We start from the raw sequence: 19,269 nt of genomic DNA, 5'->3' as shown, positions 1-19,269 counted from the left end.
TCTGTATCTGGATCACATTTTCAGTACCTTGCTTTACCCTTTGGGCTCTTCACTGCATCTTGAATGTTCTGAAAGTGTCTAGCCCCAATGGTGGCTACTGCAGACTGCAAGGGCATCCACATTTTTCCTTACTTATGACTTGCTTATTTCCTCAGAGTCTTCTCCTAGTTGTTTGGCATCCTTAAACAAAGGGGCACAACCTCCTGTCACATCTGGGATTTCACTCAAGTCTACAAAAGTCCTGTCTCACATCCTCTAACAAAATTATCTTTTTGGGGTGTCTGATAGATACTTGAGCAAAATGCTTTCCTTCCAAATGAAAAAATAATAACTTGCTAGCAGATCTGAGTTTTTTTTCAACAGCTTGAGGCTCCTGCAAAGAGAACTTCTCAGAATTCTAGCTGTAATGGTTTCCATGATCCTCATGGACATAAGGAACCGCCAAACACTGGACCTGTCTCAGTTTGAATTTATAAAAGGCAGGTCATGCTTACTCAACTTGGAGGATTTTTTTTTAAAAGGTCACCAAAGCAATGGATGATGGCAAACTGGTATATACCACATGCATCAAGCTGGCAAAAGCTTTGAGCCCGTTCCCACTGAGGCTAGTAAAAAAGCTAAATAAGCTGGGAATAAACCTCTGTTACCCTTTGCCAGCTGTCTCACAGCCAGGATACAGATAATCAAAATACAGGAAGCTACCTCTACAAAGAGACAAGTCAGCAGTGGAGTCCCGCAAGGTTTTGTGCTGCAGCCTCTGTTTGGCATCTACTTTTCTGAAGTAAAAGCCAATACCAAGGGCTCTGGCTGACTAAGTTTGCAGATGACTGCAACCTTGGAGCAGTCATTGAATCCCCAAATTACTTAGCCATTCTGCAGGAAAGTTTTTCTCAAGTAAATGTCTGGTACCAAAATCATGGCCTGAGTATCCTTTGGGAGGTCATCTACTTTAGAGAACTACCGCAGTGATAATATGCCCTATGAATTGACCCAGTTGTTCAGGATATTGACCTAACTTTTGACAACATGTGCCAACTGTTGTAAGTCCTTCTATATTACACAGCTTATAAACAGACAATCTGTCTATCTAGGGATGTCATTGTCCTTTTTACGCAGCCCTCATTAGGCCAGTCACTGAATATAATGTCCCCTTTGGCATGTATCTGTCCAGACCCATACAACAACTGGAACCCCCACAGAGATACCTAACTAAAGGGATACAAGGCCTAAACAACATGGCCTTCATGGACCGACTCAAAGCCCTGTCACAATACTTTGTATCCTACAGACTGCTAAGATGTGACCTGTTGTCTGGCATAGAAGGCATCCTATGACCTATTACTTGATGGATTTACTGCACATAAGCAGGTCAAATGGCATCAGAAATTCCAGGTCTAGGGATCCAACCCCCTTCTTCAACATCGCCAACAGAATGGCTTGTAGGGACAGGTACATTCGTAGAGGACACCACTGCTCTGGACCAGTCTCCCCATCCACATAAAACAAATTTCATCTCTGTTCATATTCAAGCACAACTTAGATCTATGGATGGGAGACAGAAAATGTACCCCAGGTCTGCCCCCTGTACCACTGCTGGACTGAGGCAGCACCTTTAATGCTTTATCTCATTCATGGCTCCCCTCAAGTTATCTATGGTATGATCCTAGTTATTCTCACTAAGGGTAATATATAATTAGTGACTATGGGATGGGTAAGGCCAGTCTATAACCAAATGGGATAGGTTATTCTGAGCACAAAAAGGGAAATTGACTAGGCTTAAAATGACTTGCAAGAGCAGCTAGCCAAGTACTTGTGAGTCTATGATACCACTTGCTACATGAGAAAAGTCCAGTGGTACCTAAAAAAAACTTGGCTCCAGCAGCTACACACTTTGGACTTTGAGATTCTAGTATTGGGGGTTGTAAAGTGAGAATTGTGGTGGAGAGACAAAATGGCTGTCAATTCAGGACCCTCTTTCTCTTTTCCAACCCCAGTTTAATCTGTCTAGACAGACTCTTCAGGTTATGCTCAGGGTGATGTTTCCAATGGAATGAAAGTGCAAGGCCTGTGGGCCTCTTTGGACAGACCAAAGCACATAGACATCAAGGAAATGGTAGCAGTGATTTATGCTTTAAAATCTCTACACCATCCCTGGGCTCTGGGCCCTTTGCAGGTGTTGGTTGCGATACCAGATCACTGTGATGTCGGTAAAGAAGCGGGTACAAGGTCATACCCTTTTTGCCCTCTTGCATATTTTGTGCAAGCAGACATACCTTAAAAAAAAAAAAAAAGCACAATGTATCAAGCATTTTTCTTTTTCTGCTTTTAGAGAGCCTCAAAAGGAGTGGTATGATTTTTCAAGTGGTCTTTTTAAGGCAATCATGTCATTATAGCCTCCCAAGTTTTCTATTTCTTCCTCTCTTCAAAAGAAGAGAGGTGCTGTTTGGAAGAAGGGGATTCCAAATCTGAAGTCGACTTTTTTCGTATTCTTCTCGAACTCTTTCATCAGTTGGATTCGAGTCTGAAGAGGATGATACTATGCCCCTGACTCACCTTTAGAAGAACTTTTCTTTTGGGGACACTTGACTAAAAATGATGCAACACTTCCAGTGGGAAGGAAGGTAAGTAAGTCTCTGATATTTAAAAATCTAGATATAAATGTTCTAGCTGAAGGTTTACCTCGTGTCTTGGGAGCTTTACAAGATAATTTTGATTCTTCATTGAACCCCAAATCCCAATCCCCGAATCCTTAAAGAAGAAAAGAAAAAAAAGAATAGGTTTTGCAAGGTGCCTGACGACCATAGTTTATAAAATCCCTTCATTGCATCTTGCAATAATTTTCGTGGAACCTGATAACCCAGCCAAGTTAGTCCCATCTACTAATGCCCTACCCAACGACAAGGACTGTACGGCTACAGTTCAATGGGGGAAAAATGTAAAAGTCAAAGTAAACTTTATTGTCATTTAGAATTACACTCGTCTAGCCCAAGCAAAATTTTGTTCATCAGCTCAGTTCTTGAGATTACAAAGGAAAGTGAAACAACAAATACAAGTAGATAAATAAACATAACTAACAAATACAATACTACTCCCACTACATGCAAGAAAGAACAGAGACATTTACCAACACTCATAAATGAAAAGAATACCTTCCCCCGAGTTAAATTAACTACCCTGTTTAAAGTAATACAAAACACAGTACAGATTGAAATGCCCACGTTATTTGTCTGATATTGCACTTGAGTGAGTTAAATAATACTGACCATGGATATAATAAATAAATTTTGCACTTACTTGGAATATATGCAAGTATATATTGCACAAATAAATAAAAATTGATGTGTCCAGACCCCTGGGACTAGTGCCAGAGTTCAGAAGTTTAATCACTGTAGGGTAGAAACTATTATAGCAATAACCCACGCCTGGGTGGGTGCTAAATGCTAACACCGGTTGGGTGGTTTTGGTTTTGTGGGAGCCGAGGAAACAAACCCAACCGTGTTAGCAAACGAAGCATTATATTACCCAGAATGCTACTAAAACTATGACATTATTTAAGAAAAGCATAATTACTAATCTTAAATATGTCTGGCATCGCGGCGGTTTCTGATGCCTTCGCAGCCTGTTTGGCATCCCTGATGTACTGATAAACAGGCGCACAAAAGATCTCCGTTGGGCAATCTCCGTCTATGTTAAATGAGTTTAACATAGCAAGAATTTGAGTTTAACATAAGCGAGATCGTTTTTTGGGTCTCAGTTTAAATATTTTTAAAACTGTCTTGCTCTGTTTCGCTTCGCTCTTATTATTTTGGTTTCTCGCTGTGCTTAAACTGCCGTTAACATGCCTCTTTTTCTATGTTTAATGGGTGGCGAGACAAAAAACAGTCGTAAAAAGGGAACTATGTTAATGGAAAAAGTCCTTATCACTACGATTAACCGGGCGTTTCGGGTTATTCCATTAGTATAAATATCGACTTAAATACTGAATCTTGTAGTCCTGCAGCAGATGTTGCGATATCTCCTGCCCAATGCCAGATGCTTAAACAGTCCATGTGCAGGATGTGTGTTATCCTGTATTATTTTGGCGGGCTTTCAGATGCTTCTTGCAGTATAAAGATGTTGTATCAGTGGAAAAATAGAACTTGTTACCTTCTCTGCAACCCTCACCACCTTCCTTTCTGTAACTGTGCAGCTTCCAAACCACACTGTGAAGTTGCAGGTGAGGATGCTGTCTATTGCACCTCTATAGAAAGTGGAGAGAATGTGAGGTGGAAGCTTAGCTTTTTTCAGCCTTCTTAAAAAGTAGAGGCATTGGTGCTCTTTCTTGACCAGTAGGCTGGTGTTTCCTGACCACGAGTGATCCTGTGATGTATGTTGTTGTTGTGTCTTTCGGCTTTTCCCGGTTAGGGGTCGCCACAGCGGAACTCCGGTCCACTAATGATTGGTAGTTGATTTTTACGTGCCGAGTTACCAGCCCTGACGCACAACCTTCAACGAAGGTACGCCCATTCACGCACGTCTCCACGCAGAAGATGCTCTAGCTGAGAATCGAACCGGACAGCATCTTACTATGAGGTGACAACGCTACCGCAGTGCCACCACCGCGGATCCTCTGATATATGTACAACCAGGAATTTCGTACTCTTCACCCTCTCCACACACTCACCAGTGATCCTGAGCACTGGGTGGTTTGTTTTCCTTTTCCTGAAGCCGATGATATCTTTGGTCTTGCTTATGTTCAGGTCAAGGTTGTTCCCATCGTAGTAACTTATCAGAGATGCCACCTCCTCTCTGTAGACCCTTTTATCCTCCTCTGTGATGAGCCCCACGACAGTGGTGTCATCAGCAAACTTGATATTGTTGGACTTGTGCTTAGCATGGCAGTCGTGGGTCAGGATGGTAAATAACAATGGGCTGAGAACACATCCCTGTTGGAACCAAGTGTTAATTGTGATGCACTTTGATGTGTTCTTAACCTGAATACACCCTCTGTGGTCCTTCAGTCAGGAAGTTCAGGATCTGGTTAGAGATGTTTACTGACTCCTAAATGTGCCAGTTTTTCTGTCAGCTGCATTGGTACTGCCGTATTAAATGCAGAGCTGAAGTCTGTGAACAGCATTCTCAAATGTCTTTGCCCTCTGTAAATGCTCAAGGGATATGTGTAGTGCTACTGATATGGCACTAACTGTGGATCAGTTAGCTCTGTAAACAAACTGCAGAGGTTCAAAATCAGGAGGAAGGCATGATGAAAGATGCTTTTTGATTAGCTGCTGAAAACATTTCATAACAGTGTATGTCAGAGCGACTAGTCTGTAGTTGTTGGGGCTGGAAGGAGTGGTTTTCTTAGGTAGTGGGATGATGTTAGTTTCCTTGTAGCATGACGGTACTTTTGCCTTGGCAAGAGAGGTGTTAAATATTTCATTGAGTACTGTGCATAGCTGATCAGCACAGCCTTTTAACACCTTAATGTCCTTATGTTTTCTGGGCCAGCAGCCTTTCTGGGGTTCACTCTTCTTACCTCCTCTGTACTGAGGTTGCATCCTTCGCATCAGTGGGTAGCTTAGTGCCGACCTGTTTCTTCCCTGAAATCTACCAAAGATGTTCAAACTGTCCAGGAATTAGATGCTGTCCTCACACTGTGCTGACCTGATTTTGTAATCTGTGATCTCCTGTATGCCTTGTCATAGTCTCCTTTCATCCTTCATGTCTTCAAAGTGGCTCTGTACCTTTCTGCCATACTTCCTGTTAGCCTCCTTTATACCCGTCCTCAGATTACCTCATTCTACACTTAGGGCTGCTTTGTCCTTAACCTGTAAGCTGCGTTTCTCTCCTTCAGAAGCTCACATATATTAGGAGTGAGCCATGGCTTCTGCTTAGCTCTAATAGTGATACTCTTGGTATCTGTTACCCCATCAACACAGTTTGAAATGTATGCCATCACTACCGCAGTGTATTCATCAATGTTCAGATGCTGATTCACTGTGGCTGCTTCCTTGAACATATCCCATTTGGTTCTTTCAAAGCAGTCTTGGAGGGCCTCCATAGCCCCCTTGGGCGATATTCTGATTTGTTTTTTTTTTTTGTGGGTTTCTCTCTAACCAGTACAGGTTTGTAAGCTGGCAATAGTGAGACAATATAATGGTCAGAGTTTCCCATTTATAGAAGTTGCACTGACTTATAAGCTTTCTTTAAGGTTATGTACACCTTGTGCAGGGTATTATCACCCCCTTGTAGGACTGTCGACATACTGATGGTAGTGTGGGAGTACTTCTTTCAGATTTGCTTTGTTAGTCACTTGCTGTCACATGTACAAAGTCAAGATATTTGCTCTGCAGCTCACCCACATAGTTTATTTAGACCCTCAGTGGTATTAGCACTAGGTGGGATATACACCACTGTTACACTGACCCCATTCAGCTCCCTGGGCAAGAAAAATGGCCTACATTTAATGGACAGGAACTCTTAATTTCTCACAGCAGTGTGACAGCATGATTTCACAGTTGCTGCACCATCTTTTGTTAACACAGATGCAGACTCCACCTCCTCTGGCCTTTCCACACAGTGTATGTTTTCTGTCTGCATGAAACAGCGTAAAATTTTCTAAGTTAATTGCACTGTCATTTATCTTGTTATGCAGCCATGTCTCAGTAATCAAAAATAAACAAGTATTTATCACCTTTTTCTTGTTAGAGAGTTAAAGTTGCAAGTAATCCATCTTGCTATCCAGTGATCTCTCGCATTAGCTAGCAGTATAGTTGATAGTACAGGCCTTTATGGGTTTGCTTTTAACTTTACATCAATACCTGCTCTGCAACCCCTTTTCCTTGTTCTATGACATCTTTCTTCTTGTCCAGCATATTTCAGAAACCTGTTCTACCAGTTTCAGGCACTTTAGACTGTGAAGAGTTAAAATACCTAGCTGTTGTAGCTCTGTGCACAAGTAGGCCCCAGATACTCTGCAGACTTCAAGGCATCCAACCAGCAACATGTAGATCGATTGTTTAATTTCTAGTAACATTTGTCTACAATTATTGTACCTTCAACTGGAAGTACAGAAACTGATTTTTCCAGATTTTCTGTGCAAAAGAAGAACAAAATATGCATATCTCTAGAATGAGCTGACGCAGCTGCAGCCCCACAGAGCACCACCATTTTTTCCTCTGATGCACTTACTTTTAGTGCCATAAATTATCAAACCCACATGTTCTGATATTTTTGGCTATTATGAGTGACGCAAATAAACTTCTAGCAGAAAACTTAATTCTCATCTTTTTGTTTGCAAAGTAGCTAGGCATTCTATCACATACATTTATGATTCTGCTGACGTCTTCCAAACCTCTAACTACAGGTTCAGTTTTAAGAAGGTACTCCTGGATTAGATTCCAGTCCTTATCTGAGGATATAAAGAACAACTTATTGGCTGCAACTCTTGATAAAGGAGAGTTTTTGGTCCTCCTCCTGCAATCTCTTCAAAAGCTTTCAGGAAAGAGGTAAGATTTTAAGGAAATTTTCCTAAGTTCCAAAGAAACTACAAATCGAAGGCTTGTCCTTTTTATCCACAAAGAACAAAATCAACATAAAAAACGAAAAATGTTTGCCAAAAAAAAAGTTCCAGGAGAAACTCAAATTAGATTTTAAGGAAAGCTGAAGCTTCTTTTCTGGACAAACCCTCCAACGTGTGATTTGTCTGTTTCCTTCCTACCTCTGTCTCCCTCTTTCAAACAAGTTATCTATTTCTTTTCAGTTTTGGAACTGAAACGTCAAAAGCTGGATACTCAGCATCATTCAAAAATGATACAAGCTCAATTGGCTCTGTCTTCTTACCCATTAAAGTATCCCACAGGTACCCACAAACCAAGGACACCTCATTCCTCACATCTTATAGGAACGGTTTCTTCACTGCGCAATCGAACTAGTTCACTCATCAATACAAAATGTTCTTAGTTCCAAGTAGAGAAAAGGTACCTGGAGACCAGTTTTGATATCAGTTTTCAACAACTTCCTGAGGGTTCCAGTGCTCAAAGTGCACCCCCCCCCCCCCACACACACACACACAGTTTTTGCTTCTAGTGATTCTTCCTCAAGCTTTTTTGTTTACCATGGATATCAAAGCTACATCCGTGTACAATTCCCATCAATCCATCCTATCCATCCAAACCACATGACATTCTTGAGGTGTTCTGTACCTTACAGTCTTACTTTTCCTAATTTGCCCTTTTGTCTTTCTATGGCTTCAAGAGGATTTACAGAATGTAGCTCCAGCCATACCTTTCAGCAGGCTGTAGGGTACTCCTGTCTGCCCTTATCTGGGCAATCTTTTTTTTCCAAGCTACATCAAGAGAGAAATGTCTTCTGGATATGAAATTTTTTATAAATGTTTTTCTTTACTTGGTTTCACAATAAACCAGAAAACAAAAAATATTTTTCCATCTCTATCTGTTTTCTGCATTGCCATCTAAACACTTCAATAGTAACATTTCTTTCACAGGACAAGCTTCATTTGTACTTTGTTTTAAACTGGATTTCTGTAGATTTGTTGATAAAACAGCAGCTTTTTTGCAAACAATTTTCTGCAAATATTTTACGCTTTGTTTAGTTCTTACTTAAAGTTTACAGTCTTTGAGTAGGCTGATACGGTCTGCTCCACTAAACGCATTCAGGTATTACTTAAACTTGAGTTGTATAGAACACAGGATGTGCAGTAACAAATCCTGCCCTGAACCCATTCTTTAAGAACTTTCCACCATGCCCCCTCCCCTCCTTTGAAGAACATGTTGTAGCTACTATGTATGAATACATAATTTAACTGTTTTTACTAGTATGTCTACGTCTATTATGTATGAATACATAATAGGCAACTCTGTCAACAACAATTTTTTTTATAAGAAAGAAAACAATTGGTGTGAATTCATAATACTAATTTCTTCTGAGTGTGTAACTGGTAGGACTTTAATATTGCTAATTTTTGTGAATGTTTAGTACTGCTGTCAGCAGCAACATGCTTTAATACTAAGAAAATTGGATATTTTGTGCATTAAACATTGCAAACAGTACTAGCATACCTAATAAATAAAAATCTGTTTTGCAGATGTTGAGGGGCTGCCACCCCCACAAATAAATTCAACACTTTATTCTATTACTGTCAAATCTTAAAGTCCATGGCACAAGGAAAGTCAACACACAATTTTACTGAATAAATAAGCTTACAATGCCATCATCATTTTGAATAACATCATTACAGCAAACTAAAATAGTTAATTATCACATGACTTGTAACAACTGACAGTGGAAAATTGCCTGCCAACTTTCTAAACATTAGCACACACTTAAAATTAAGATATTTATTGAGTTCTGGGAGAACTAAGGCATTCTGATTTACTTGCCAAATATATTCCATCCGAACCAAGAGACACCCTCTCCTTAAATCACCTTTTACATACATAGTGTAAAGCAAACAATAAAAATTTCAAAAATTGGTGTTTATCAAACTGAATTTAAACAATAAAATTTTGATTTGGCTCTGTATGGCACAACTGTGTTCGTATGTTGTGGTGCTAAGTTTTCTTGTAGTTTACCCCCATAACATTTCTTGTGGTCACTCCCACTGGTGAAGTAATGACGTAGTAAGCTGACAACGCTTCCTCATTTATGAGTTCATTAGTTGTGTGTATTAATTTTCTGTGTGCAGTGAACTTTATTTTATTCTTTTTCTTAGTACACTGTTATGCGTGCATATTCTTTTTACTATTAATTTAACATTTGAACACAAAAGAATAATTACCAAATTGAGGAAGAAAAGAGGTTGTGGTACTGCACACACTGACGTATCATAACTAGTAAAAAATACCCACTTAACTACTTTTAACATCTGTAAACTATAATAAATAAAGTAGTTTAAGATGTTTACCACTAATCTTCCTTTGTAAAATAAATTCAACAGGGGGCTGTACATATGGTTTAAGTTTTACAGATGAGAGTTATTTATTTTAATTTAATTAGCGCAATCTGGGTTAAGGGGATGCAGTTTCCCTTGCATTTTACCAGGCATTCATTAGTCTGTAGCAGCGCATACAAGTGTAAGTTTCATGTATTAAGTGAAGTGGGTGAGGGTAAGTCATAGGCCCAGTTGTGTTTGCATAGGATGTCCTTCAAGGATGCATCTGCAGTCATCACATATGGGTTGTCCTGCCTCAGGCAGCCCTTCGGTCGGCCAGATTCCAAAGTCTGGGTCCGGCGTCTGCTGATGTCGCCCTTTCCCCGACATCAGAGCGCCTGGGGTATAAAAGCGTCAGCCGACGCCATGTTCCTCAGTCTTTCTTGCCGCGTGGTGCCCGAAGCAGAAACAGTTCACAAGTGCCGGTCGGCCAGCTCCTGTAATTCAGCTAAACCGAAGACTTCAAAAGCTAAGTACCCCGTTGGGGACTCTTTCTTGCCTCAGCCGATGTCAGATAAAATTAATAATTGTTTAACTTGTGGGAAACAAATACCTCATAAGGATTTCCACTCTTGCTGCCTACCTTGCCTAGGCCCAGACCACGACGTCTCGGCCTGTTCCGCTTGAGCTTCCTTCAACCGACGTACTCTTAGACGTCGGGCGGAGTTCGCAGAGGAATTTTTTGGGACTAGTTTTGCTTACAATATGCCGTCGGAGACTCCGACTTCACATTTAATAAAGAAACGGAAGGACAAGGACCGACACACGCGGTCCGCGGTTTCGGCTGAAACCACGGCCAGGCCTACCGCGAGTGTCTCGGTCTTGGCTGAAACAGAGTCCTTGGCACTTCCGTCCACCGAAACAGTACAACCGACAACCTTGGCCCCGGAGGCCACTACTGTATCTGTTATTGAGTCTCCATTAGAATCTGGTGTCCAGGAACCTTCCGACACCATTCCCTTAGACAAAACTACTCCAGCACGTGGTGTAGCCAGGACTCCTGCATCCATGTCTATTAAGGCATTCACAAGGGCTAAAGCTGCTAAACACTCAAAATCTATGCCTCCCAGGGTTATCTCTCAGGGACCCTCTACAGGTTCTCAGATCCTTAGTCTAGCAGAGGACCTTATTTCATTAATAAGGGTCTCACAGCCTCATCCGGACAGGGGCTCTCAGCCTCCTACAGAAAAAAGGCCCAGGGTTGAGCCCTCTGATCCCCACTCCTCAGATGAGGCCTCTGATGGCTCTGCTCTCTCGGACTACCAGGAGGAGGCTTTTTCGGCCTACGAGGATTCTGATGCCGAGGAATCTATCCCTTCGGCCTCCCCTCCTGAAGAGCTGTCCTTTAGTGAAACTCTGCACACTATGAGGGAGCATTTCCAATGGCAGGGCCAGGAATTCTCTGATTCCAGGAAGAGATTAAGGACCTTCTTGCATTTGCCTCAGCATAGACTTTTGGCTATTCCCCCTGTTTTGAATGTCATTGATGATGTGTACTCTGAGTCTAGCACAACCCCTGACACTCTCCCTCCGGCTCCTGCCAAACCCGATAGGTATTACAGGGTCCCGGAATCACATCTTTTCCTTTACAAGGCCCACTTGCTGATCCAGAAACTATTTCTCAGGGCCCTAAAGGGGCTGCAGCTGTCACTACAAAAAATCTACTCCCCTCTGAAAGGCAGTCCAGGGCTTTAGAGCGATGGGGTAAAAAAGTGTATACTTCTGCTACCCTTTCTATGAGGGCTTTAAATTGTCAATTTCATATGATACAGTACCAAGAGTATTTGTTAGATGAATTGCATAAAACACTGTCTTCACCTGAACCCTAGATCGCAAATCACTTCAGGATCTGGTACATAATTCTCAACAGGTTAGCAACCATTTCTTGCAGTGTGGTTATGATGCATTGGAAGCTTCATGTAGGTCAGCTATGACAGGTGCAGTCATACGTAGGCATGCTTGGCTGAAGGAACAATCTCTGCCAGACCATGTCAAAGCAAAGCTTCTGGATGCTCCACTGGAAAAGCAAAAGTTATTTGGCTCCACTGCTCAGGAGGTCTTAAAGAAATTTGAAGAAAAGGCAAAATCTGTACAAACAGTCAAAGATTTTATGCAAGTCCAACCACCAAGATTCAGCAAAAATTGGCCTTCCAAGAACTGGTCCTTTCCAGACAGAGAGATTTCAGAGAGGCAAGAACAGGCGTGCCAGAGGTAGAGGGCAAGCTAGAAGCTCCTACAGAGGACGTCAATGGCAGCCTCCCAACCAGAGAGGTAGTGCAGGGCCTACAACTGCTGCACAAGGACAGACTCAATGACTTTACTTTGACACCGCCAACCAGGGCTCAGTTGGAAGCACCTTTGGGCGGAAAGCTTTCCTTATTCTCAGAAAATTGGCACATTATTACAAGGGACAAATGGACACTACAAATAAAAGACAAAGGATGCAGGTTCCATTTCCACACATTACCGAAAAGAAAAGGCATGCCGGACCTGCCACCAAATCAAAGGGCAGAGGCTTTGAAACAAATCTCCAACTTAATGCAAATGAAAGCAATAGAAAAGGTTCCTCTCTCAGAACAAGGCCAAGGATTTTATTCCAGACTCTTCCTTGTTCCAAGAAAAGAAAAGCAATGGTGGCCTATTCTCGACTTGTCCGCACTGAATACTTATCTCATTGTGCCAAAATTCAAAATGCTGACTCAACAGTAACTCCTTCCCATGCTGGGCAAGGGGTCTTTGCTGGTAACTCTGGACCTCAAGGCGGCATACCTGCGTGTCCCTATCAGACAAAGCTGCAGAAGACACCTCAGATTTCTTGCAGGTTCAGAGCATTATCAATTCTCAGCATTGCCCTTTGGCTTATCTACTGCGCCCAGAGTATTCACGAAATGCCTGACATCAGTAATTGCACACTGCAGACTTCAGGGGATGCAAATATACCCGTATCTGGACGACTGCCTTATACAAGCGGACAGCCAACAAACTTTGGTAAAACACTTGAATTATGCCATCCACCTTCTTCAGGCCTTGGGATATACAGTCAACATTCAAAGGTCAAGACTTGTACCATCCCAAAGAATAACTTTTCTGGGTGCGAATCTAGACACAACCACCCAAATGGCTTTCCTCACAGAAGAAAAACAAAAACAACTACCGGATTACTTAAAAAACCTGTCAAGACAAACTCGGCTGACTGCAAGGAAAATCCTGCAGGCCCTGGGTTGCATGGCTTCTTGCATTCTTCTGATTCCTCAAGCAAGGCTACATATGAGGTAACTCCAATGGTACCTAAGGAGTTTATGGACTCAACACAGTCACAGCTTGGAAACTTTGATACCACTCATCCCATGCCTTCAAAGGGAATTTCTGTGGTGGGCTCAAGCAAGCCAGTCAAACAGAGGTCTGCCCTTCAGCAAACCAATAGCCAGCCAAACCATTACAACGGACACTTCAGACCATGGATGGGGAGCGCACATGGAGGGAAGGTGCATTCAAGGACTATGGTCACAAAAAGAGCTACGCATGCACATAAACCAAAAGGAAATGCTGGCAGTGATACATGCAATCGAGGCCTTCAAGCTATTTCTACATCAAGGCCACCTGCTAATAAGGACAGACAACACCACAGTTATGTGGTACATAAACAAGAAAGGAGGTACCCATTCATATCCTCTTTGCAGACTGGCAATGAATCTATGGAAACTTTCCTTGACACTCAATATAGAGCTGCAATCCCAGTTTGTGCCAGGAAAGGACAATATACTGTCGGACAGCTTAAGCAGGAACACCATGGATGCACACGAATGGATGCTGCACCCAGACATCTTCCATCACGTAACACAATCATGGGGGAGACCGGACATAGACCTATTTGCCTCCCCTCACAATCATCAGCTGATGAAATTCTGCTCAAGGACATACCACCCACAATCATGAAAAGTGGACGCCCTCTCTTTCAGCTGGAGAACTCTAACAGTATATGCATTCCCACCTCTTCCATTAATGACCAAGGTCTTACTGAAGATCAGGGCAGAGCAACCAAGAGAGACAGCACTGGTACCCATTGCTAAAGAGTATAACCATGGCTTCTTCCACAATGGATACAGCACAATTACAAAACTCTGCATTCCAACCTGAAAACATTGCAACTAACTGCCTGGAAAATACATATCCTGGAATATTTGGCAGAAATGATACTGATCCACCTGTCTTCTCTCATCCTCTCCTAAGACAGTTTCTAAGAGGAATTAAAAACATTAGTCCTCCAAGGAATCCACCAGTGCCTACTTAGGACCTTAACTTCGTGTTGGAAAAACTAACACTGCCTCCCTTTGAACCAGCAGCATCTACAGAACTACAGTTCCTGTCTTGGAAGACTGCTTTCCTTCTGGCCATAACCTCAGCAAGAAGAGTATCTGAGTTACAGGCCCTCATGGCAGTGCAGCCATTTCTTATCTTTCATCAAGACAGAGTCTCTTTGAGAACCAATCCTTCATTTATGCCAAAGGTGGTATCCAGGGTCTCATTAAACCAAGCTATTCCCCTGCCTACCTTTTTTCCAAATCCACAAAACAAAGGGGAAAAGCTTCTGCACTCCCTGGACATACACAGACAGTTGCGCTACTACTTGGACAGAACTAAGAGTTACAGAAAAACTAACCAGCTGTTTGTAGCATATGCTGCTGGTACACAAGGAAAAGCAATTTCAAAACCGACAATTTCTAAATGGATAGGAAATCGCATTCGCTTTTGTTACTCCTTTCATGGAAAAACTGTGCCAGCTAACATTAGACCTCATTCGACCAGAGCCACAGCCACCTCCACAGCCTTCTTCAGAGGGGTGGCTACCAAGGACATTTTAGAAGCTGCTACATGGAGCTCCATGCATACATTTTCCAAGCATTACAATTTACCTTTATATTCCAGATCCAGAGCAGGCTTTGCTACGGCAGTCCTGCAGGGCATTTTAGCTACACCATCCTTTACATAGATCCTCCACCCCCAGATTGGCTATGGTATTCTACCCATATGTGATGACTGCAGATGCATCCTTGAAGGACATAGTACAGTTTTGTACCTACCATAAATGTAGATGTCCGATAGGTATACATCTGTAGTCAGGTTTACCCTCCCTCCTTCCCCTCTGTGGTATTTCTTGGGTACTTATCCCTCTCATAGCTTGCTGGGGTTATCTATTATGGTGTATTTGTATTATATATTTGCATATATATACTTCTGTGCATTTTTGGAATTTATTGCATTTCTCCAAATTTAGCCTTCCTTAGAGGGCACCTGGCATCTGGGGCAAGAAAAACTGAGGGACATGGTGTCGGCTGACGCTTTTATACCCCAGGCGCTCTGACGTCGGGGAAAGGGCGACATCAACTGACACCGGACCCAGACTTCGGAATCCGGCCGACCGAAGGGCTGCCTGAGGCAGGACAAACCCATATGTGATGACTGCAGATGCATACCTATCAGACATCTACATTTATGGTAGGTACAAAACTGTACTTTTTAATTGGCCTGGTTCACTGTTACGATCAGTACTGGAATGTGTAGCTCAGTTTCTTAGGAATGATTGGTAGTGAAGTGCTGAGTTTAAACTGGTTTGCTGTTAATTTACTGTTATTGCTAAATGTTTCTCCCCAGTATGCTTGATGCATTGCCTTCTACTTTTGTTTGTTTACTTAATAAAATGGGGATACTTGTAGAAGTCCAGCTATTATAATCACAGGTTATATTTAATAAACATTTTGCTTACTGCATGATTAATATGCGTGATTACTGACTTTTCATAGGTTCACACTAGGCTATCTGCCCTAGGGCATTTATAAGCCTAGCCAGAATGTGTTTGGCTTTCACTACCCATTTTAAATTTATTTTGCTATGCCCTTTTTCGAGGTTAGTATACTGTGCCTCACAGAAGTGATACCCGGGGTAAACCTATGATCTCCCATCCACACATCAAGATTCCTCTTGAAGAGAGTCAATGAGGGACTCTGCCTAACCTGGACTGGGATTTTATTCCAGAGTGAAGGGAGCCTCTGGGTTATGAATCTGTCCCTCCAGCATGTCCTATTTATTTCAGTGCTGAGGTTCAAGTCTCTCGAGCGCGTACCTCGATGGGATTTGGATTTTCTGAGGTGCAGCATGTCCATTAATTCCAGGTTGGACATGGCTTTATACGTCAGGCACAGATTGCCTCTGAACAGGCGGTATGCCACTGAGTAGAGCTGGAGTTTCTTTAACCGGGCAGCATATGGCATCTGTTTGAGCCCTTTGATCCTCTTGGTGAGGTTCTTTTGGGGTCTTTCCAGTTGCTGCAGGTGTCTGGTAAGGTACATCCCAAAAGGGGCATTGTACTCAATTACGAGCCTGATGAGGGATGAGTAAAGAGGCACGATGACCTCCCCTGATGTAGATGTGAATCCCTTCATGATTAGGTGGGCTATATAAAATGTTTTTCTAACCACTTTGGCCACATGGTTATCAAATGAGAGATTGCTATCAACTTGGGTCCCGAGGTCCCTAATTACTTCTTTTGTACTTAATGGATTACCACCTATGTGGTAATTTGTGGGCACTTTGCTTTTGCCAAAGGGGATGACTATACATATGTTGGCATTTAGCTCGAGGCCGTGGCTCTGGCACCAGTTGTCTGTTTCTATGAGGCTCTTTTGGAGGATGCTTGTGTCGGCTGGAGAGTCGATTATGGCGCTCAGTTTGCAGTCATCTGCGAACTTGGTCAGCCACAGTCCTTCCGTGTTGGCCTGTACCTCCGAGAAATATATACCGAACAAGAGAAGTCCCAGGACTGAGCCTTGTGGGACACCACTTGTAACTGGTTTGGAGTCTGACATGGCTCCAGCAATTCTAACCATGTGGGTTCTGTCTTTGAGCCAGTTTGCAATCCATCTAGTGACATAGGGGTTTATATTTAAGCTGGTGAGCTTATCTATAATGCCCAAGTGGGGTATTGTATCGAAGGCTTTTGCGAGGTCCAGGTAGGCTAGGTGGACCACCTTCCCCTTGTCAATGGCCTTGGTGACTGTTTCAAAAAATCAACCAGGTTTAAGAGGCAGGATCTGCCCTTAACAAAGCCGAACTGGGTAGGATCCAGTGTCTGTAGGTCCCCAATATCTTTATTTATGAGGTCCATGATGATCCTTTCCATAGCTTTGCAGACCAAGCTAGTCAGGCTTATGGGGCGATAGTTTCCAGGATCCGTTGAGGCACCACCTTTATGGAGAGGGACCACTGTTGCTGTACGCCACTCTTTGGGCACATATCCTGTAGTACGGCTGAGATTGAACAGTAGTTTTATGTTTGGGTTTAGCTCTTCTTGGAGTTCATGTAGGACACAGCCCGGGACACCGTCTGGTCCCATTGATGTTTTTTTATACATATTTATGACAAAACATTTGGCATTATCATATCGACTGAAACTTTACATATTGTCTGGAGCTACCCAGTTAGATGGTCAGCATTGCTTCTTACTTATTTATTTTACTTTATTATTATTGTTATTTTTGTGCTGAAACTTATATTAGCTCATATACTGTGTGGTTTTGCATATTTTGGTTATACATTGCTTAAGCTATTTAGCACTTTTATTAAATTTGAGTTCTTGGACATCTAATTTTATTCATTTGTGGAGTACTTTTGTGTGAAGTTTGCATATTTCGTGTTTTTACATATCTTTCCTTGGGTTTTCAGTTTCCTTCCAGACTTTTAATTGTCAGTGCTGAATTTGTTCCAAGCTATGCTGTTGAGAGTGTTTGTGTGGCATGCACTGACTTCCATTTGGGCTGCTTCTTACATTATGCTATTTCTTCCAGGGATAGCTTCTAGCCTGTCCTATCTTGAACCGATACCAGATATAAAAACATGTATGAAAAGTTTGCTGTATTTTGATTTAATAATTCTGCTTTATATATTGTTTGCTAACATGAAAAAAATTTTCAGATTGCATACAGAGCATTTGCCCTGGATGTGGTCATTGCGTTGTTAGAGTTACCAGAGAGAGAGATTGACGAGTCTGTTCCTCAAGAGCATCAGAAGTACCTACAGCATAAATTCCTGATACAAGTTATGATTTTTGGCCGCTGTTCAGACAGAGCACCCACTGTTCGCAGCAGAGCTCTCACCTGTCTTTCTCAGTGTTTGGAGAATAAAGGAAATGGAGCCTTAGGAAGTGTACAGGAAATGCTACAAGGGAGTAAGTGCACACTTATATGACTTAAAAAATGCTTGTTTTATTAGATGCAGTTAAAAAGTATCTGGTGTCCATTAATTTTGTGTTCAAATCAATTTTCTGTTTTTTACTTGCTAGCCTATTGCATCTGTTAACAAGTACTTGACATGGCTGAATCAACAGTTGCCTTTCTGTGGATTTATTTTATAAATTAGTTAACTTTGTAAAGGTGAACTCCTGGTGTTTAAATCAACCTGTTGGGTTGGTTTTCTCCCTATAATTATGATTCCAGTATTGAGTACGTACCAGAAACCTGCTTGCATTTTATAAAACTTTCTTTTCCTTGCATTGGAATCAAAGGAATGGAAAGCCAACTCACTTTTTAAGGCTTAACATCTCGTATATTTTGAGGATGAATTTGTCTCTGCCTGCATGGCATACCACAGACACAGAGAAATCTGTAGTTTACGTTATCTGGTATTGCTAACAGTCTTTTTGTGTAATTAGTCCTGCTGATGTCAGGAGCTCAGCAGCTGCTATAAAAAAAAGACAGAGAGGTGTGAAACTGTTTTCCATGGTCTTTATTGCAGATTGGAAGCACATTTACACTGATTTACAACAGCTTCCCATGTAGCCACATCTTTCATAGCAAAACAAAGCAATTTGGTCAGTCAAGGATCCAAAGGCAGCTGTCACCTTTTCTGAGAAGTTTACATAAAGCAGCATCACAGTGTTGAAATGCTAAGCTTTATATGTTGATTATTAATACTGCTTTATATATTAAAATACCTTTGTCTGTGACATTTAGAGAAACGTAAAAAAATATTTTTTTTGTAAAGTGTCAACACATTTACCATTTTCATGCCCCCCCCCCAGACAGAACTGCCCAAATAAGGATTGCTTTGCAGGACATGAGATAGGTGACAATCTTGTCACCTACGTGTACTGATAATGTTTATAAGAAGGCTTTTTTATGGTTTCTTGTGACATCCTTCCAGAGGAGTATGCATATCTGTTACATACATCATTGGGAAGGAACATCTTCCAATGACTTTTAAATCTGTCTTTACACAGGTAGAGTGCATGAGCATTTTCTAATCTACAAAAAAAATGCTAGCATTGATGGCAACCATGAAATGCA

At 41.8% G+C, this 19,269-nt stretch overlaps 1 protein-coding gene across 1 annotated transcript in view; it reads left to right on the top strand.

Annotated features, from left to right (window-relative positions):
* The window catches only part of NCAPD3 (non-SMC condensin II complex subunit D3), a gene marked incomplete in the record, with an annotated part of 2,635,837 nt that overhangs the window by 807,401 nt on the left and 1,809,167 nt on the right, over nucleotides 1-19,269 (top strand). The window contains 1 exon segment of the mRNA XM_044081165.1: nucleotides 17,900-18,152. Within this exon segment, the coding sequence (XP_043937100.1) occupies nucleotides 17,900-18,152 (253 nt within the window).

The sequence above is a fragment of the Protopterus annectens genome, chromosome 8.part0 (genome assembly GCF_019279795.1).
Source record: "Protopterus annectens isolate FY-2018-M chromosome 8.part0, PAN1.0, whole genome shotgun sequence".
Classification (NCBI taxonomy): domain Eukaryota; kingdom Metazoa; phylum Chordata; order Ceratodontiformes; family Protopteridae; genus Protopterus; species Protopterus annectens.
Note: the sequence above shows the minus strand (reverse complement) of the source record. Positions and strands in the feature narration are given on the sequence as shown.